Genomic DNA, 21,693 nt, shown 5'->3' on the forward strand with positions numbered 1-21,693 from the left:
AAGGGCACCATAAACTCTTGGAGAGGTCCCAGCTGGAGAGTCAGAGCAAGATGTCTCTGACAGTGCTGTGTCAGACTGAAATTCCTTCAGGTGTAGGAAGGGGAATAGCTGTGAGATGGTACTTTAGGAAAAAAATGGAACTTTAAATCTTGGGACAAGTCAGAAAGTCCTGGTCTGGGATCATATAATAAGAAATGATGAAGCATTCGTCTAGAAGAAAATTTTGAATTTGCAGCGATGGTTATTTGAGCTGACTGTTCCCTGGCATGCAACCAGTATTTCTTGCAACACCTTCAGTGAATTGCTCATCAATCCTGTAAATGGAGACATATTTCCCACATGATTATGACAAAGAGTTCCCAATAATTTATGTGTTGGAGAAAACCCCTAGCTTAATTCACAGATAAGATGAAAATGCTAAGTTCAGCCAGTAAATTGTTCATTCATTTCTTGGAACAGCAGCTTCTGCGTGGGAAAAGAAAGACAGAAGAAATACAAGTCCCAGATAGGGAGTCTGGTCCTGTAAGTACAGTGCTCTCCAGTAAGAAATTTAGACCTAGAAAATTTATAGAGAATAAATCAGTTATTTAATTCAAGCTGCTGAAGGTTTGACAGTTAAAAATACTAACCTACTCACTGAAATTATACAATAAAGAATCAAAACATTTGTAGGGCACTGGCCTCATGTAAACAAACAGGTCTTCAACCCTTCCTGGTGGGAGAGTGAGGAGCCAACCTCTTGAAGGTACCAGAGCACCAACCCTTCCTTCCAGACAGCCCTGGATGAAGCCCATCTCCTTCCTGTGGCTTTGACTGTCCTTTGGAGGAGTCCCATTTCTGTGGTGGTGTCTAACAGAGGAAGAGCCCCACTTTGAGAGATGTGGCCTAATGTGGTATTTGCTGCAGCAATGGCTGCTAAATATTTGATTATCTCAAATGCACATCTCTGAGAAGCTGGGTCTGGCACTGTGCTATGGGCTCAGAAATGCAAATCTCTCACTCAGGAAATATTTTTATCTGTTTCTCAGGAATGGCTACATTCAATAAACTGGATGTGACCATCACTCCCAGCCCTAGTGCTAGGGTAGCAGCCCAGAAATAGCAGCTGGGAAGGAGTGGAGTGCCTGGTAGGGAAGGCTGAATGTATCTCTGGGAGGGTGACCAGGTCAATAGATGAATTAAATTCCTCAAAGTTTGGAAATTGAATTGCTTTTGTGAGTAATAACAGGATTGACCTTTTTCCATAACGTGACAGTCCTATTTCTCTTCTTACCGTCTTCATTTTCTATTCATGAGAGTTCTACTGGCTGAATAGAACCAGGACCAGAAGGAAAAAATTGTTCAAGCTCTTTTGGTTTAATTGAAGGTTTTCTCTTTGTCTGTCAGCCTTTCCTTACAGGACAGAGATAAGCTGTTTGGTTAGGAGCTGATCTGACACTGTAAAACCACCCAGGGAGGCACTATTACAGTGTAGTCGACTCCAAACTCTGCTAGAAATACGAAGAAAAACAAATTTTGTGCTTATGTCTGATACAATCTAGATGAAGAGTGTATTTTTGTGCTCCTCTTATAGTTCTCTTGATCAATCATTTCATAGAAATTGACTTTGGACGTTGGAAAATATCTTTTTCCAGGACTTAGACTGAATCATATAATCATCATTATCATCTGCCATTGTTGCCCATCTTGGCAACCACTCAACCTCATTTACCACCAAACTGCTCTTTTTTTGTCTGCTTGTTTCCTAAAGTTTAGGAGTTTGTGGTGACCCTAATTTATGTGTGACAGACAGCAGGTGTTCTCAGTAACTCTTCAGATGTTCAGGACATGTTAAACTCAAGGATCACACTCCAATGCTTTGCATTTCTGTAGTAATTTATGGTGATATTCACATCAGTTTCTCTAATTTAGTGTATGAGGTGCAGAATAAGTTAATTGAATGTAGGGTCTTGGCAATACCTTTTTAGCCATGTCAGCAAATCCTGCTGAAATCAGGTTTATTGGCAGGGTGCTCAAGGGACTCCTGAGGAAACATACTTGTGCTGAAGTCCGTCTTCACTAAATATTCCCATTCTGAGAGACAACAAACATCCCATAGCATGGACACAGTTATCCCAGCTACAGGTGACCATAAAAGAGCAGTTCAGCCTCATAAATGAAGCATAAAAAGTTCCATTATCTCACACTGATATGATTGCATATGCTTCGGTGTAGCTGTGTAAACAGGCACGCCCTTCACAGGCACAGGACCTGGGAGAAGCAGCACAGCTCTTTTATCTATAAGTCTTTGCCAAATGAGATACAGCCAGGAATTGGAGCACTTCCTGAATTTAACCAACTCCTCTAATAAAGTGATTTTACAGAAGAGAGCAGGGAAACTGATGCAATTAGGATCTGCACTTTTGGCCACGTGTCCAGAAAAATACGTGAACCAACAGCCAGATGAATGATTTCTATCAATGTAAATTCAGATCACCTATGGATGCTCTTTTCAAACACCACCAGAAAGTGAGTTGTACCTCTGTAGCAAGGTCTGACCTCAACAGAGGTGGCACACAGCTGACCCTGAGCTCTGATGCTCCAGACTGTCCTCTTCTGTGCTGTGCTGCATAGCAGCTTCTTCCCTCCTGTGTCCTTTTCTTTTTTGGCTTTGTTTTCAAATGAACTGTATCTACCTTTGAGACTCCAAGCTATCCAGTGGCACAAGAGGTGATGGGCAGAGAGATTTCTCTGTAAAACTGCTGCCCCTCCTGCCTCTGCCTTGGTAAGAGCAAGGCTGTGTGTGCAACACGTGTTGCTATCAACGTCACTCCTTCTATTCAGCAAACAGAAAGGTAACACACCTTTCAAAAGTATGCAGTAAGCCTGTCCCTCTTCCTCTGATTATCAGATGCACTCTTTAATGGAGAGCATGCGGCTGGTTCCCAGCTGCTCAGCTGTGGCTCACTTTTTTATGTTGTTGTTTGGGGTTATTTCTCCTGCTTTGAGTTAAATTGAGAATGAGGTTTCATGAGATGTCTGCAGCTCTGGCCTGCTCCTAACTATTCACCACACATTCCCATCAACATCCTGGTTTCCAGCTCTTAAGCTTGTTGGACATCTCAGCAATCCTCTTCACCTTTCTAAGCAGCTGGGTTAGTTCTCTGCTGGCTTGGAGGGCAAGGCATCGAGAAAGCACTGGCAGCAGCAAAAGCATGCTGCCAGGAGCAGGGAAGGGAGGATGGGAGCAGGTTGTCCCTTTGGGCACAGCAGTTACAGCCACAAGCTAATGCCAAATAGCAGTGGTTGCACTCCACCACTGCTCCCAGCTGCGTTTCTTGCCCTTTCTCTTGCACTGGATCTAGCAATGGAGCGGCTTCAGGTTGAGTTGGTCCAGCTGGCTGATATGGCTAAAAACTCCTCATTTTTATGGCATGGTTGTTTTGCCCCTGAGGTCAGCCAGATGAACAGATTCTCCCTGTGGCTGCACAGCCACTAAAATATGCAACATAAGGAAAGCAGTGCAAATAGGAAGCAGAGAGAAACCAGCTTGTACACAGTCCAGCTGCAATACCAAACTGCAGCCTAAAGAGCAGCCACACCTATCCTGCCATCCTGCTGTTCCTGCCAGAGTCAGATCACTCGATAGTTTGCTTCCCTACCTGTGCTATTCTGCTCTAATGAACATCTTTTCAGTACAGGAAGTGTATTGTTATCTCCCTTGTTCGGTGTGAGTAGGACTGCACTCCAGCAGGCAATTTCAACCTCTTCTGATTTGTGGACTGCTAGTGGAGAGGCTGGCAGGACTAAATCTATTGACTTCCATACCTTTGTGGCTTTTGTGGACCTTGGAAGTTACTCACAGTGGCAACAACTATAGACTGAAATGTACTGCACAGCAGAGCTGCTGAGAATCATATAGGACTCACCACACTGGCAATAGTCTTTTGACATCTTTTTCTCCTCTCATTTCTTTTTATTTCTTACTGAGGATAATAAAATCAGAGCAGATTATAGGGAGTGAGTCTAGTGAACAAAAATGGAAACTTTGAGCAAAAATGTTTGCAGTTCAGTTTCCTAATGGACAGCACAGAACAAACCATTGAACCAGGACTTCCCATTCTCTGTCTGCGAGTAGGCTGTCTTTTTGGGAGATAAGCAGTAACATCCTTAGTAGTGCAAGATCCTTTTTTGTAAGCCAGAGTCACAGAGCTGCATTTGTGTAGGGGCTGCACTGGTTAACTGTGCCTTCTCTTGGCTTACAGAAGCTCCTTTTGGAAAAGCTGTGGCTCCTTTCTCCATCATTGCAGAAGGCTGTATTTTGGTACGAGAGAATTTCAGTGGCAATACCGGCTTGCAGTGAAATGCAGCCTCCTTCCTTTTATACCTCTTCTCCCTCTCTCTGTCCTGGCTTTATTCCCAGCCCTGATTCACAGCCCAGCCCTGTAAACTGAGTGCGTACAATTGTCAGGGTGAAAGGCTGCAAGGAGAGGAGTGAGAATGAGGGAGATGGCAAAAGAAACGGCAGGCGGGATCTGCTTAAGCTGCCAAACCCTTACTTTTCACCAATCCAGACTTCAACACTGTCATGTTTAGTACATCCATAGTCTGGCCCAGCCCCTTTAGCTAAAATTGTATGTATTTACACACCTTCTGGTCCCAATCTTGCTGGTGACTGAGAGGAATTGCTGCTGAAGACATCATATGTTTTTCTCTTAAATACAGAGATACATGAATAATTTTCCTTTCACATGCTTTGCTACAAGATAATGAAACTTTTGAATGAAGAGGGGAACATCATATTAACATATAACTTAAAGTGATAATGGAGTCATCCACTGGGGACCTCATCATGTACCTTGTTGAGTGGGGTCTGGGACGGCTGGCATGTGTGGGAAAAACAGGGCAATAGTTCTCAAAGGAAAAGCTTAACCAAGGTAAGTACATTTCATCAGCTAAATTCTTGAACAATATTCCCAGGAGAGAAGTATCTGAATGACTGATTCAGTGCTGATGTGCTCCTACTCACCAGTCCTAAAGCAGCAGAGGTTAACAACACCCACCATATCAGCACTGGCCCCCGAGATAAAACACTATCTTGATGAAAGGAGCAATTCTCTGGCATCCTTCTGCCTGCAGAATCTATATAAGCTGTGCTGCACTCAAGGAGCCTTAGCAGTGCAATTATGTGAGTTAAAAGCTGGGTCTTTTGCTGATAAAAGTCCTCATTTAGGTGTAGCTATACACACATAGGCAGGAGGAGTGTGTCTTTAACCTGAGATACAGCAAAAAACCATATCTCTAGTAGAGACAAGCCCTTAGGATCAAAAGTACATGAATATCTCATGGTGTTGATTTTATTACAGGCCTCTGCAGAGTGCCCATCACTGTAATTCTTGAGTAGCCTTTAAACAACAACAAAACAGTGGTATTTTCCAGCTAGAGAACAGGCTCTAATATCAGGAGCATCAACTGATATTTCTTTCGAGATCAAACCTGGGGAAGGAAATTCCTTGCTGGATGGAGTCCCAGGCATCACTTGGTAGTGTGCCCATAACCTGTTATCCATGAGATAGCTGGTTCTTGCTAATCCTCTCTATCCAAAAAGAGGGCAGTAGCAATCTTTGAGGGTTGAACCTTATCACTGTGGTGTGAAATGCCACTTGCAGGGTAGTGACTACTTGTTCCAAGCCCCCTCACTACATTTTGGGTGTAAAAATGTAATTATCTCACTGTTGATTACTTTAAGAGAATAGTCCAGTCCCCTGGCTTAAGTGGTCATGTCAGGAAGGGGCTGGTCCTGATTAGGACTCCCAAATCCCACAGAAATAAGTAAGAGTATCTAATATGATGTGGTTTGATGAGAATAATACTTACTTAGAGGCAAATAATCTAATGCAAAACAAAATATCTAACAATTTTCATCTTTTTAACTGTCATCTAAGAAACAGGACAAAAGTCCTTCAGAAGGGTTGGAAAGTCAAGAAGATCCAAAGAAGAAAAATTTTTATAATCACATGCGAAAAAAACAAGATGTTAGCTTTGGGATCACATTCATTGCAAAGGGGTCCAAATTTTCAGTTAGTTTTATTTTTTGAAAAAGCTTGTATTCCTCAACTTGTAAAATATATTAGAGGGGAAAAAAGAAAGTGTTTAGAAAGGAAGTATTTTTTTTCCCCCCGCAGTGACACAGCACAAGATGTTCCCTAATAATGTGTTGCAGGTGTTGGTTTGATGATTCCTTCTGACACCTCAAAGATCCAAGACTACAAAGAAGTAGTGAAAGGATTAAATAAATCTCTTGGTCACCGTGGAAAATCATAGCCAGAGTCAGAACACCAGGAGCCTGAGGTTTCCATGGCTGTTGTACAAGACAGCTTCATCTTGTCATCTGTCTAGGACTGCAGGACTGTTTTTTCTCTTCTTTAATCAAATGGGCTCACGGCCAACAGTTTGCCAGTCTCACTTCTGGAAGCGCAGAAGCCACTTGGTTGTCACAAATCCTCAGACAAAGGTAGAGAAAAGCTTTGCAAAAAGTTTCAGCTGTCCCTATTTAGAATGGAGGCTGCTCAATATCTAAAGAACTGAACTCTTATTTGTAAAGGGATATAGTAAAATCTTAAATAATCTGCAGACTGTTAGAGGCACTGGCTGAGAAGTTATTGAATGTTCAAGGATTTCCAGTATCCTGTTTCCTAGGTGCCATTAAAAAAACCACACTTTAATTCCACAGCAGCTCATCTCCCCCTGTGATATCATTATGTGTACATGGCTGGACATGAAAAATGTGCCAGCTCTTACCTGACACCATATTGCTACACACTGCAGCATGTAAATTAGTCTCTGTGTGTTGACACAAGTCACCTTTCTTCAACGTCACTTTATTTAAACAAGCATACACTGTGTGTTTGCATGTGTATCTGTGGGTGGAAGAAACCACCTCCCCAGCCAGGTCCTTTTCCTGCTCACACTGTGAGCCCATGGCACAGTGAACAGCCAGGAGCCCTGGCAAGGTGGGGGAGCCCGAGGGGGTTTCCAGAGAGCCGTCAGGGAGGCAGGGAAGGATAGACACTGGTGCTGCTCCCTGGCTCCCTCCCCAAGCTTTCTGTGCCTGAAGACTGCTTGCTTTCATTTCTGCGTGTCTCTGATTTCCACATGGATCAAACATCCCTGCTTGGGAGCTGGGTGCAGCCAGTGCTCAGAGACATGGCAAGCCCATCCCATGGTGTGCATGTTTCCATCCCAAGGGCTTTGGCTGATGCCAAATCATTCCTCACATTGCCTGGCTGTCCTGTCACCTCTGCTAACAGCCGTGTTTGGCAGCCGACCATTTCCTCGCAGACTGGTGAGCTCACGGCTGCTCCAAACCCGTGTCACAGGAGATTGCACGTCCCTTGGAACAGACTGCTCCACACCCACACTACAAAGGCCTATCTGCACTACAAACCAAACCACCCTGCCTACAACATTGCAGCCACTTTGCACTGTTTAGTCCTGTCGGGGATGCAGAAGGAAGCTGGAGGCTCTGCGAGGCAGGAGGGTGCTGTCCCTCAGCCTGCCTGGTCCCCACTACAGGCTCTGCCAAGCCATGGCTCAGCCCAACAGGAGCAACCACTACAGCAAACTGGGAACTCATGAGATTCTTTTTCTGAAACCTTCCTTCTTTTTATTTTGTGTAGCTGTTGCTTCCTGGACTCATATTGTTTGAGCTTAGTTGGTTTCAGGAAATGGAATTGGATGTGCCACTGGTAATGTCACCAGATGGCAGGCCAGCAACTGCAGGGAAGGGGAAAAGCACAGCCAGGCTCACCTTTTTGCTCTGCCACTCACTGACTTTCACATAATTGTGGGCAAGTTCCTCAGCCTTCCCATTTTATAGTAAAGCAGACATATGCCTGGAAGATTTTTCAAAATCCTCAGCAGAAGCAAGTCCACAGAGTGAAATGTGGTGATCACTCCTGAATGTTTATTGTTCAAATTTTGGAAAACAAACAAACAAACAAAAAGACTTTACTACAACATCCACAATTTCAGGGCTGTTCTTAATAGAGACCCAGCCAAAATCACCTCTCCAGTACTGTGAGGGTGCACAGTGCTAACACAGTTTCACAGTCATTCACTTCTATCTATTCATTCTAGATTATTAAATCCCATTTCCTTCAACAGTTTCCTTTCCTGCTTTTATGGGAAATTTTGGCCTGGTCAGTGTTTTTTAAATATATATGGCCAAATCCAGTTGAGTATGAAAATGGGTTTTGTATATTGGGTAATATATGATAAACTCACCCCATGCAAGAGCTCAGTTTGTAAGTGTGTGTGAACAACACCCAGCAGAGCTGCCTAAAGGAAGGTTTGCTGCTCTGCTGTCACTAGGTAGGGATCACTAATAGCACATAGTCAATGTGAGGTAAAAATCAGTCAATTTTTCAAATCCAGGTAAGATTACCTTTCTGTTAACAAACCATGCAAAATTACTCAGTTTGTCTAACCTTGAATTCCTTCTGGTTTCTGGGGAGATTATGTCCCAAATTCCTTGAACCATATAATGATTGCTATTGTATTTTATTTTGGTTGTGTGAACGTGAAGTAGGGCGGACTTGTAATACACCAGGGACTGAGTGGAGCAGCAGCTGTTACACTTTCAAAGAGCATTACTGAGCTTTTTATAGTTGGCTGCAGTTGACATCACAGCTAAATAGAGTCTTGCTCTAAAATATATTCCACCCAGCCTATGCAACGTGAAATCTGTGCATTGCTGGGAGGAGAGAGGGTCACAGGAAGCAATGCAATACCAGCAGAGAAACAAAAGCCTGGGGATGTGTTTGCTTGTTTTTCCTGCATCCATTACAAATGTCCTTGAATATTTTTTTTCCAGGAAGAGCAGAAACCTCTGGAGAAGAATGACAGAGTGAAATCTCTCATCTCAGGATTGGCAATCAAATCTGGCCCAGGTCAACAGTGACCAAGAGCTGTAGTACCTCACTGTAGGTAGCTCTCTTAGTGCCTCCTGGATGACTGTCCACACCAAAAGAGGCCAAATGCTTTTACACTGTTAGCACTGGTGCCACCAGGATGCTGCTGGGACCTGGGTAAAAGCTACTGTGCAGTAAAACTCATTTTACTGCACGAGAGGAGCATCACACACCCAGCCCACTTCCTGGACTGGACCAGCAGCTTCCAAAGCTGTTGGGAGAGAGCTCTGCACTGTACTCATTTCAAGAAAACAACGAAGCTGAGTTAGTTGAAACAAAGTTGAAGCTTATCCAGGACTCGAGTCTAGCCCCCAAAATGTCTAAATCCACACTGTCTTTGTTTGTGTGTCAGTATCTCTACTATTCCATAGCTGGACATACCTCATGTGAATGGCCTGGGTTTCCTGAGGTACTTTCACAGCTTTACATGCACTGCACCTCCACTCTGTCTGTGACTGAGGACTCTGGTTTTCAGGTACAGTTTCTTCTGGGATCCTAAATGACCTTATGGGGAAATGTCAGTATCTTACTCTTTGCCTGACTTCTATTTCATCTTACAGAGACTTACAGCAAGAAGGGGCCAAGCCAGGGATACCTAGCCTACCTTCACCAGGAAAGACTGCAAAAGGAGGAGATGGTGTGTCACCAGTTTGTGAGCCTTCCCTGGGTGTTGGTTAGATGGCCTGCCAAAAACGTCACAGGTGAGATGTATTGGCACAAGCCCTTTCACAATCTGACACTGTTTGCTGTTTATAGGGTGTGATGGCACAATCCCCCCTGAAAACTGCACAGACACAAGCCTCCTTTCTGCTGCAAAATGCATTACCCTTGTAGCCAAATGAATCAGCATGTACCCAGTGCAGCAGCCAGGACTGACCAGCACTGTCTTCCCCTTCCAAAATGTCAAATGAATTTCTGCTTCAGCATATGACACCAGCAACCACACAAGTCTCCCAGCCTCAGGGTTGTTGCTGTCCTCTTTATGTTATGCTCCCCTTCCTATTCATATCAATGTTCAATGATCAACTCCCAAATGGCCCAAACTCCACTCAGAGTAAAAAAAAAAGCCATTATCTAAATTATGGCTATTCTGCAAGTGCTCCAAAGAGCATTTCATCACCCTTTTTCTCACAATTCATGATTTTTACATGCCTACATGGAGAAAACCAGCAACCTGGACCCACAGAGCTGAAGAGGATTTTGTAGGAGTGGCTCTCCTTTTGTTGTGGAAAAAAAATTAAGTATTTACTTTTGTGTGATATGGTCAATGGTTTCTCCAGCTGTTGAAAACATAGGCCAGAGTTTGAGAAGTGACCCTGGGAAGTGTGGACAGGGAAAGAATTCAGTGAGACCTGGAATGAATGACCTGGTCTTTTGAAGCTCTTTGTGCCTACACATTTTACATAGTCCTAAGTAAAATTCCCACCTGAAAGCAGCTTTTGCACTTTAGACAACGGAATCTGGCAAAGCTGCACTACTTCAAGATTAGATAAAGGCCTGGAGAGTAGGAAGCAGGAGTTCCAATCCAGCTTTGGAACAGGCATCTTCTAGGAACAACCCTGTGCATCTCTGCCAGTGTGCCATGCACCTCCTCTTCAGCAGTGGGGTCACAGGCGAGTTACATTGGCATTTGATGGGTGTGTTTGGACAGCCCAGACTTGGTTATACACTGTTAATGTCAACTTGCTGCTGTGGAAATCTGAAATGCAAAGACTTATTTGGAATAAGGGAGGTCAGGTCGTGTAGATGATGAAAGAGTGCAATATTTCAGGGAGGATTTGCTTGGTTGGACACCTGCATGGCTCTTAGGAATTATCCTGGTCCCTATAGGACCAGGAGTCCTATAGGAGGAGCAGGATATCTCCTATATCAGCAGGAGTCTGCTCCATGCAGCCAGAGGAAAGATCTGCATCTCTTCATTTGGCTGAAGAGATGCAAAATCAAGCTTGGCGGGCAGGTAGGATCAGTCCTTGGTTTGTTACGATTTTTAGTGGCAGCAGGTTCCCTGTTAATCCTGGACTGCTTTGTACATGCCAGGACTCTTGCTGCCTTAGTTGATAAAAATACAAAACACAGAGAAAGGAGAGCTCAACCAAGAGAGATTAATAAAAGAAAATTCCTTATCTTCTCACTTCTGCCTTTATCCTGGCAAAATCTGAGAGAAATACAATGTTTTTGAAAAGCTAGAAAATCATGAACACTGCTATGCTGGCGATGTAAAGCACCCAGGTGATGCTGTGATTGATGTGACATCCTGCCCAGCTGCACAATTTCCAGCCACTGTCATAAATATTTTGTCTTTAGCCATATTTCAGGCATTGTCAGAGAGTGACAAAAGAGGCCAGCAGCAGTAGAACTGAAAATAGAAACCTACACTGTGATGCTGCTGCACCCTTTTTTGATCACTCAGATCTGCAGCAAACTCTCAGCATTGCTTTAAACCTTCTCTTACCTCAAATACCTTAAGTAAGCGGTATCCCAGCTGCAAAGATGTGACTGCAAAAGAGGAAAAACATGGTCTTGTAAAAATATGGGGAATGGCTAAGATGACAGTAGGGAGCTGCTGAGATCAACCCAGCCCAGAGTCACTCTCCATCTTGGATTGCAGTTGTCCCATCTGGAGTAATAAATGTATTTGCTCTTTGCCATGTGTCCAGCAGCATGGAGAACCTTCCAGGGGCTAGGGAAGAAAAGCTGTCAAGGAGAAAAGTCTCAATCCCCCAAGTAACATGTAAAACAAACTTGGTCATATGCAAAAGAGAGGGGTAAGAATCAAGGGGACTAAAAGATAATGGAGAAAGAGATAAAAGTACTAATAAAAGGAAGGAGAGGAAGACCTTTAGTCATCAAAGGAGAGGATCGGATTAAGGAGGTGATAAGGGTGTGGCCTTGGCAAACAGACAAAGTCAACTTGAAAAATAACCCTGCCAGAAATAAAAGCAGAGGAGTTGATCTTGAATAAAAGAGGAAGATAAACAGCTGTCAAGTAAAATGGGAGTGAGAGAATGAGCAGGGCAGCCCAGGGGAGCAGTGGTGCAGGCTGGAGGCTGGGATGTGCCTCAGAGAGAGCCTTTGCCAGAGGAGTGAGTCAAAAACCAGGATGCTATTGGACTACTTATCTGGGATGGGTAAGGCAGGGGGACGGGATAGTGGGGGAGGAGGATGGAGACACTGTTCTGTGCAAATGCGTGGAGCTTCTGTGTGAGTCAGGCACCAGAAAACTGTGCTGTGGGCTTAAAAGTCAAGATAACCCACAGAAATAATGCCTACTGAGTGTGTTGTGTGGCACTTCTTTTTAATTTGATTTTAAATAGCGAAGAAATATGAGTCAATTCATGCACAGAAGAGAATGACTTCATCAAATGGCATAGTAACCAGCTCTTCCCAGCTATGATCATGTGGTACTGCTGATTTAATGATCAACTGCAAAATCCCAGCTCAGGTGAAACTTCCCACGTTCTGTGCTCATGTTAAACCTGAAAATCTTCCAAACTTTATAGAGGCTTTAAAACCTTTGAAATTAAAGAGCCCAGAAAAAAATGCAAGAACAAAACCAAAATGGTTTTGTTGTAAATGTTATGATACATAAGACTAAAAGTCCCTCATCTCCAAAACTACTCAGAAAAGAAGGTGGGAAACATTTGGAATGAATGATTAGACTGGAGCCAGAGCACTGACCTTGGCACATGCCTGAGAAGAAGCAGGGAAGCAGAGGGAAGCCAGCTGGAGGATTCGCCACGCAGTACCACTCAGAAAGGGAAAACTTGGTGGATTTTAATAGCACCAAGGTAGTGCAAAGAAAGACTGTGGGTCCATGTTCATATTGTAACAGGCATCCAACCACATTGGGGCAGTTCTGGTTCTATGTATTGTCTGCTGGTTTTGAACCATAGAAGCAAAACTTGCTTCACATTTGGATCCTTTTCTCAATAACTGTGAGACACAAGCTGTAACAAACAAACAAAAATAATAACACTTACATAAAAATCCATCAATTTCAGCAGCTCATGCTCTCAGATAGCAAACACTGCAAGACAGAAACAGAGAATCTTGTGACTCATTTATTAAGTTGGAGTAGAAGGAAGAGCTTACCACATGCAGGGGATGATGATAAGGGTTTAAGAGCCTGCCAAGAAAAGGTAGAAAACAATGCCCTAACACTGCTTACTAAAGCTAAGGAGCCTGAAAAGGGAAGAGAGGGGACTGTTTTCTTGCTGTTATCCAGTGCTGTTAGAGAAGGATGAGGCTTCTATGCAATCCATCACCCTGCCTTCCCCTGCCTGCCCTACTCTGTGTGTATATTCTGGCTGCACCCTGGCAGGCTGCCTCTCCCAAGTAGGTACTGAATGAAAAGGAAGAAAACATGGTCCTGTCTTTTTCTTAGCTCTTGTGTTCTTATCTTTTTCCTTCTTTCTTTTTTTTGTTCATCTGCAGATATGTTCCTTTGCTTTCACAGCAAATTAATTAAACATTATTGTGAGTTTGGATAACGCAGTTATTTTGTACCCACAATCATCTGCACCAACAGTTCTCAGCAAATCCTCATTAAGGAAAATATCTTTAAGAGTTGGGTATGACCTTGTTCAGAGCATGTGATTAAGCAAAGCAATACAGTAAATTCTATTAAATAGAAGCTTTAGGTTCTCTCACAATAGCACATGCTAGAAAATCAGAGGGCACAGAGAGAAATTGCAATAACCATTTGTTTAAGCCTAGGGTTTGCTGCCACAGAAAACTTGGTGGGACTGCCCTCTCACTGAAGAAGCACCAGCAAGGGTCAGGTACATGTACTCTGCCATTCTTGGGAAGTCTCAAAACCCAAAGGCAAACTGAGGTTTAAGTATATTTAAATTCAACACTAAACATCCTCCGCTCTTTCAACCAGCCCCTCCCATCTCCAGGTAGCTTCCTCCCTATTGCTCTTTCCCTCTTCCCACCCCCACCATTTGCTCTTTTCTCCATCCCACTCTCAAATCCTGAATCTTCCTCTCCCTCGGATGGTAGGGAGACAGCTTCCAGCCATCAGGCATACTCTGCTCTTGACCTGTTGCTGTGTCTGGGTCCTCTCTGAACCTGGGCATCTTGCCCCAAATCTGTTCCTGTTGGGATGTAGCAAATACAGCCCCTTGATCTTTTCATATGCATTTGCTGGGTTTTTACGCCTCCCCGCTGCCCCCACGGCTTCCTTCAAGGCTCTCTGTGTGTCTGAAGCTCTTATCAACTCCTCGGAGCAGAATACACGAATGGCACCACCAGGTCTTGAAGTCACGTCTCACACCTCTCAGGAAATGGCTCACCCCACCAAGTCACATCCCCCTCCTAAGCACAGGGCTGAAGTCACAAGATACTATTAGTTCCTCATGGCCAAAATCAAGGAGACATAGTGGCTGAATTTTCAAAGGAAAATAGATTGTGCATATATAGAGGCAATCAGGTCTGAGCCAAGCAAGGCAGGCATCTTTCAGAGAGAACATAACCTCTTGTCACAGTGCATTTATTTTAACCCTCTATCTGTGCACGGAGCTGCTGGGCAAGCCTGGTGATCTGAAATAAGCTGTGTTGGGGATTGATGTCACTAGGCTTTGACATCATTCTGACATCCCCCCAAAGCCATGGGCTTCATCACACCGGAGATATGCCCAAAGTACTTTCTGTACCCCTATCAGTACAAAAGCACTGACAGGGGTTCAGCCCAGCCCCTTGGTCACAGGTCGCACTCAGGACACTGTGACAGCACCATCTCCCTTTTACTCCCCAGCACCCAAGCTAGGGAGTCCCAGTCCCCCCACTGGGACAGCCTGGAGCATAGCCAAGTCCCATTTCTACCTTGCAGTGAGACACTGGCTGTATGCACCTCACTGTGTCCCAGCTGGGGTGAACACATTCCCTGGTGCCGACTAAAAAGGCAAACCCCCTCTTTCCTGTAGAGGACTCTGGCAAAGAAGGGCTCTCAGGGACACAGCTGAATATTCACAATGGACAGGCACCTTAGGACTTTTGAGAATATATTTCAAGGCATCTGCAAACCACGCCAGAATGAGGACTATACACAGCCCACCCTGCTCAAGCTCTTCCTTGTTAAAGCTGTGAGGACTAGAAAAATGACAAGTCTAAATTAACAACATGACATCATTATAAGATCTCGGAACTCTACCTAAAAGCCTGGATGGGCCTCAATATATAGATCTTGTGTCTGTACATTGGGAAGACCTGATAAACCTCTAAAAGCATTTGGAGGTTGTTAAGAGCTTTGTCACAATGACCAGAAGCAATCAAAGAGAAATTAAGTATGCATATAAAGATTTCCTCTTAGGCAGAATGACAAAACCTCAAAACCTAAGCCTAGCATGCATTAACAATTTTTGCTATCAGGGCCCTGCTAGAGAAGCTGTAAATTATATAGTATTTTCCTGCCAGCAGAAACTCTGGAGAAAATGTAGTTATATAAGAAACCATAAAATTGTGTCTGGACTACAATTAATTTACTTTGTGAGATAATTATCCAGGGATTGCTTCTTCAGGGACAAGCTTTCTAGGGATAGCTTAAACTTATGTCTTACCAGCAAAAATGTGGTTTTATTTTTTCTTAAGCTTTCTCCAAATTAATGAAATCAGGTTTGTGTGACCACTGTCCCTTCTTTTGGTCAGTCTCCTAATACATGGAGATGGACTTTTTATAAGGGCATGTCATGATAGGACAAGGGTAAATGGCTTCAAACTGAGAGTAGGTTTAGATTAGATATTAGGAAGAAATTCTTTACTGTGAGGGTGGTGAGGCACTGGCACAGGGAAGAGCTGGATGCCCCATACCTGGAAATGTTCAGGGTCATGTTGGATGGGGCTCTGAGCAATCTGGTCTGGTGGAAGGTGACCCTGCTTATGGCTGTGGGGCTGGAACTGGATGATCTTTAAGGTCCCTCCCAACTTAAACCTTTCTATGATTCTGTGGTGAGATTTGAACCTTTTGGCCAATTAAAATTAAAACTGATGTAGAAATTGAGATCGCCAAGATACCAAATCTTTGCAAATTTAGTCAGGTTGACAAGAGACTGCTAAATCTCCACTACTAAAAACCTGAACCTTGGGTTTAGTGACCAGAAAATTCATGTTGAAGACAGCCACCAAAATGAAAAAAACAATAAAGCTTGCTGGAATGACAAAAGACTGTGCACAGTCTGTGTCCTTGTAGAGTCCTAGAAGGAACAGGGTGATGTGACATCTGACAAGCCAGAGGAGTTTGAACACAGCCAAGGCTGTACAGCTGGTTACAAATCACTGCATGGCAAAACCCCTGGTGTCCCATTCCCTCCAGGACTGAGCAGCAGAATTTCTCATGTGTTAGTTATTTAAAGGGGTGTGTTTGTCTTGTCAGCAAAGCCATGACTGTGTGTCACACTGCTACCTACTCTTGCCATGCATTCTGGGATGCTTCCCAAGCTCCAGTTCCTCAAGTTACATAAGGCAGGATCTTAAGCTGCACATTTAAAAGATGACTCTGTAGCCCCAAGAGCCTGAGAGAACCTCCCCAGCTTGACAAGCAAAAAGCTGAAGAGCCAGCTAGCTCGAAGACTCACCACAGGGCCTATCTCCCACTATCTTAGTGTTTCACAGCCTGTCTTACCCTTGCTGGATGCTCAGAGCTGGCAGCAGTGATGTGAGAGTGTGTTCTCCAGCTGAAGCTTAAAACTGTTTTACTGCAGATACAGGCACATTTTGTATTGTGAGTCCTCTTGGCACAGATTCCTCAGTGTTGAAGCACTCCCAGCACAGACAAAAGCACAAGAAGTTTCTCTCCTGACAAATAAAGTGAAGATCAATGTAAACAGCTTCTGAAGCAGCCTGTAATTTTTGATATCAACACAAGGCAGTCTGCTTTTCCCTTAGAGATAGCTCTTTCAGTTTTAGCCATCTTAATTTCAAAAAGCAAGCCACTTCTGGACTTCTGCTTCTTGAGGGAAGACATAAAATCCACCTTTGTGCCTTGGTGGCACAAATAAAAGCAAGTCTGCAAAACAGGAAGGGACAAAATTGAATGTCTTCTAAATGCTTCCAGCCCTTACCTGAGTATGACTTCATGCAAATGCTGGCACCTACAAGGCATCAGAAACTTCCATGTCAGACTGCAAGGCGCACAAGAGGATGGAAAACTACTTGTCAGGCAAAGGAAACTCCGCTAATCCAGACACAGCACTTTTTCCTTGCTGCAGGAGGCACACTGCACTACCCCACAGGCACAGCTTTTAGGATATCAGTGGGATATCCTTTTGCAAAGGTAAGCCGAAAAGAACTCATCACCAAGATATATGAACATGCTGGTAATAGCCAGCCAGCCCAGACATGGAAACTGAGGCAGACTAAACAGAAGTCAGCACCTGCAGACAGGCAGCACAGCCTGACCTGCTCACAGAGGTCTCATCCACTCGCAGGTATGTCTGCTAGAAAATACAATTGTCTGCAGCCAGATAATGAAGAGACTGTGAGCCCCACACCCTGGGGCCCGTGTGTGTAATCCTGGGCTGCACCAAGGGCACCGATTGTTTTGCCCACAGTTCAGTCACAAAGGATTTTCTATTCCACATGGCAGAGCCACTGGTCACACTGCATCCACGGACAACATGGAAAGCCACAAAATGTAGCGCGTGGAAATTATTTTACTTCCTTTGTAACAAGGTAGACTTTTAAAAAGTGTATAATTGTTACATCTCTGTCTCCTAATATAAGTTTTCAGGCCTGGGAAGCCTCACCGTTCTTTTCCTCACCAAGGGAAGCTTGTCAGCTGCTGTCACAAAACAGCTATTGGAACACCTCTGGAACCATAAAGGGCAAGGGAACCGAGGAGGCTTTTGGCCTGAAGGATGTCACAGCAGTCAGAGATCAAAGAGTCAGCCCATTTCCAGATTTATGAGTTGGGAATAGGTCTATTAACTCCCAGTACTCACTCTTTCCTGAGTATCTGTTCAATATACATTGATAGTTGTTGTAATGGGAAGTCTGACACTGAAAAACACCATGCTCCTGGGCAGTCTGTCTCAGTTTTGTCCTCACTAGCTCAGAATCAGATCCAGGTGGGGCAGTCCTAGAAGCACCCCAGATGGGATCCCCTCATTTCCCTCCTGCTCCATCTGGCAGTGTTCTCTCACTTGTACAGCCATTCTGGGGGTATTGGTAACCCACAGGTAGGAATCCTAGATTTGGATTGAAAAAACCCAACCAACAAACCCCAACTGTTGTTACTGTACAGTTAATTTAACTTGTATTAATTCCCTGATCACACTGTGTGGACTGACGCATGCTCAGCTAAAGGGAGGGCATCAGGACAGGGGTGAACAGTGGGGAGGCCTGTGGTGCTAGCAGCTCCTTAAGCCTGGGCTGCTGCTGAAAGAAAAACACATGTATGTATGTGAAAAAATACATTTCCTCAAAAATCTGCTCTGTCTGGCAGACTTAACCAACCTTAATCAAATCCTAGAAACTATATCTTTATAATGGCATAATTCCAGAAGCAGAATTAAATCCTTCAAAAAAGAAACCTCTGCTATGTTTTCCAGGAATATTATTTGATGTAAAATACAACAAAACATTCATCATGTAAATATAATCTGGAATAATTCTCCTTTGCTGCCACCTGTGGCATCTTCTAAATCTGCATGGAATCTGCAGAGCGATTCAACCCTTCGCGAGTTTTTTCATTATAGACCCTAAATAATGCTGACTGTGCCTTCTGGATCACCACTCACTTGTGCCCTTTCTCACCACCCTGACCTCTCATTACACTGCTAATTGAGAACGTTGTACAAATCTCATGACTGCTGTCTGCAGACTACAGCCTATGATTTTGGGAACAACCTAGAAACTTCAGGTATGAAAGCACCTGGATTGCTGCACATGTAAAAGCACAAAGGTAAAAATGTTTTAGGAACAAAACTTCCAAGAACAGCTTTTAACAATTTAAACATGATTTTCTGTACAAAGTAACTTTTCTTGGGAGACAGTTGCAAAAAGTAAAATGAGGACAAACCATTTTAAATGCATTGGTGCTGTTGGGGTGTGCAGGTAGTGTTTCAGCACGAGACCTCTCTGTCTGGGAATCAGTAATTGCAGCAGCACAAGTGTGATGTGCAAAGGCATTAACAAGTGGTGGAAAAGGTGGAAAGTGGCAGACACCAATGTCTGCCTCTGCCCTCTCTGAGCTGCTGTGTCTCTCCAGGTGCATTTAACTTGCATCTTAAAAAGAAAGATGTTTTTGCAGCAGCAGGCACATCAGGCAGCTGCACACCACCCGCACAGCTGGCAGCGAAGCACTGCAAGCGGAGCAGTAGCAGCCACTGGGAAGAGATAACTTGTGTTTGCTTTATGTCTCACGCCATGCACGATCCATTACTCGCCAAAGCAGTCAGTTGCTTGAGAGCATCTACCCCCATACCAATAGCTGGAGAGAGTAAACTCCATAACCCTATCAGCCCAGATGTTGTATCACATATAACCCAGCCGCTGCTCTGGGTCCTCTCCGGGGTGCCAAACTCCCAGCACCCAGTTGTTTTGCGTGCGGATGCAAAGCCCGCTCCCCTCTCCCTCCTGCTGTCCATGTTTCGGGCGGGGAGTCGAGGGCTGCCAGCCATCACCCACCCCCGTCAGGCACGCATAGGGCATCACTGTGTCCTCTGGGCTGAGCAAGGCAGGGGCCGCCCCAGGCGAGCACCCCACCGGCAGCCTGGGACGCGGGGCCCGGCGGGGTGCCCGGCGCTCACCTTCCCCGCGGGGCCGTGCCGCCCCTTCGAACCCCCGCCCCTGCCGAGCCCCCTCCCCGGCTATAAAGCGCGGCGGGCAGGCCGGGCCCCCTCCTCGCCACTGCCATGGCCGCGCTGCGCTTCGGGGAGCCCCCGGCGGAGCCGCCCGTCTTCCCCTCAGGCAGGTGGGCGGGGGGCGGCGGGCCCGGCCCGGCCTCGCCCGCCCTCAGGGCGCTTCCCGCGGCGGAGCCGTCGGAGGGGGCGCCGGCGGCCTCGCAGCGTCGGAAGCGGACCAGCTTCACGGCGGCGCAGCTGGAGACGCTGGAGCTGGTTTTCCAGGACACCATGTACCCCGACATCTACCTGCGGGAGAAACTGGCCGACGCCACGCAGATCCCCGAGTCCCGCATCCAGGTGAGGGGCGCCGGCTGTGCCGCGCCCGCCGCGCCGGGGCCGCCCCGCAGCGCTCACCGCCGCCCTCTCTCCCCAGGTCTGGTTCCAGAACCGCCGAGCCAAGTCCCGCCGCCAGCGGGGCCCGGCCCGCCCCGGCCCCGCCGCGCCGCCGCCGGGCTGCCCGCGGCCGTCCCGCTTCGCCGCCCTGCGAGCCCCGGAGCGGCCCCGCTGCGCCCTCTCCGGGGTGGCTCGGACGGAGGACGGCTCGGCTCCCTACACGTGGCCGCCGGCCGCCGGCTTCCCCCCTGGTCCCGGCTTCGAGGGCTTCCCGCCCGGCCAGCCCGGCGGGGCCGAGCCCGCCCCGTTCGCAGGGAGCGCCGCCGGCCCCTTCCCGCCGGCCCGCGCCTTCTGCGGGCAGTACTCGCCCGTGTCGGACGCCGAGGACACCAGCGGCTACTCGGAGTCGGGCTCGGAGTGGGAGGAGAACGCGCTCGGCGCCTTCCGCGCCCTCTGAGCGCCGCCGCGGCGGGACGCGGCCCGGGGGGGACAGGTTACATCCGCAGCCCGCCCGCCGGACCCCGGCCCGCGCCGCGCTGCTCGGGCGGGGAGCAGTCACACACCGCGCTACCTCACCACTGCTGCTCTGCCACTGTTGCACTTTATCCGGTAGTAACTGATTTTACATATTTATTTAAGAAAGATACGGGTCGGCTCCATTAGCTGAGGGCATATTTTTACACTGTATTTAAAGCTTTCTTTTATCATGTTTAGTATATCTATTTACCTTCTTTAGCCAAAAAGCTAACCCAAATCTCTACTATGTTTTGGGGGTGGGTACTGATCTTAGAAAAGAGTGATGGTCTGTCAGGGTTTTTTGATCGAGGAAAATATAATAAAGGTTTACATTTTTGATCTGCTTATGTGTGTACCTGGTGTAGGGGCAAGGTTCCTTACCTTGCCTGATGGTGGGGTAGAGAAGTGGTAGATATCTCAGTTGCAGGTTCTTTTCCCAGGTCCTGGAGAGCTACGGCTGCAGTTTAGATGTCGATAAGAGACCAGAGGGGCCTGAATGCCAGGTTACAGAAACTGCCTTAAACCTTTTCTGTCAGTATTTGTCTTAAATCTGCTCTAAACACCCCCATCCCTAAAATGTCTGGCCTAAATAATACAAACCCCCAGATCTCAAATACCCAGACAAAAGCCTCCAGTCCGCCACTTGAACCAAGGTTAATGTTAAACTAAGAGAAAGGGGAGTATTTTGTGGACACTGTAAGGGTGCTTTAGCTGTAAGCTAACTACACAGAAGCTGTTCACATGAACAGTCATAGGCTGAATGGCTCTGCGCTGAGAATGGCAAAATCAGTAGCAACAGAAATCTCTCCTCTAATTCAATTTATTGAGGAAGGACACATTATTCTGTACATAATTTTGAGGATAAGGCCAATTCTTCTTTCTTACTAAACAGTACTTAAGAACCTAGCAGAGCAAGTTTTAAGTTATGGAAAAGCATTCAAATGCAAGAAGCACAGGAAAAATGACTCATGTACTGGTGGCAGAAATAGTCTGTATCAGGAATCATGCCCCACAGAATAAGGTTACCAATGAACAAAATCCCTCAGCAC

At 45.8% G+C, this 21,693-nt stretch overlaps 2 protein-coding genes across 13 annotated transcripts in view; one reads left to right on the forward strand and one right to left on the reverse strand.

Annotated features, from left to right (window-relative positions):
* Window positions 1-7,622: 7,622 nt before the first annotated feature.
* Window positions 7,623-21,693, reverse strand: part of LIN9 (lin-9 DREAM MuvB core complex component) — a 54,827-nt gene continuing 40,756 nt past the window's right edge. For 4 of the 12 annotated variants that reach the window (XM_086870477.1, XM_086870428.1, XM_086870411.1 and 1 more), the window contains 7 exons: window positions 21,026-21,136; window positions 16,573-16,745; window positions 12,932-12,978; window positions 11,404-11,447; window positions 9,556-9,634; window positions 9,333-9,455; window positions 7,623-7,937 (listed from right to left, as the gene is read on the reverse strand). The gene's annotated coding sequence lies outside the window, so the exon portion shown is untranslated. Of the gene's footprint in view, window positions 7,938-9,332; window positions 9,456-9,555; window positions 9,635-11,403; window positions 11,448-12,629; window positions 12,899-12,931; window positions 12,979-16,572; window positions 16,746-21,000; window positions 21,137-21,693 lie in introns of those variants that run through there. The other 8 variants (XM_086870442.1, XM_086870419.1, XM_086870456.1 and 5 more) reach the window with 6 other exon arrangements.
* Window positions 19,805-20,653, forward strand: MIXL1 (Mix paired-like homeobox). Its single transcript, XM_086870506.1, has 2 exons — window positions 19,805-20,092; window positions 20,169-20,653. The coding sequence occupies exons 1-2, from the start codon at window positions 19,805-19,807 to the stop codon at window positions 20,583-20,585; spliced, it is 705 nt and encodes a 234-aa protein (XP_086726632.1). The 3' UTR covers window positions 20,586-20,653.

Source organism: Cyanistes caeruleus, chromosome 2, assembly GCF_971803275.1.
Source record: "Cyanistes caeruleus chromosome 2, bCyaCae1.hap1.1, whole genome shotgun sequence".
Taxonomy (NCBI): Eukaryota; Metazoa; Chordata; class Aves; order Passeriformes; family Paridae; genus Cyanistes; species Cyanistes caeruleus.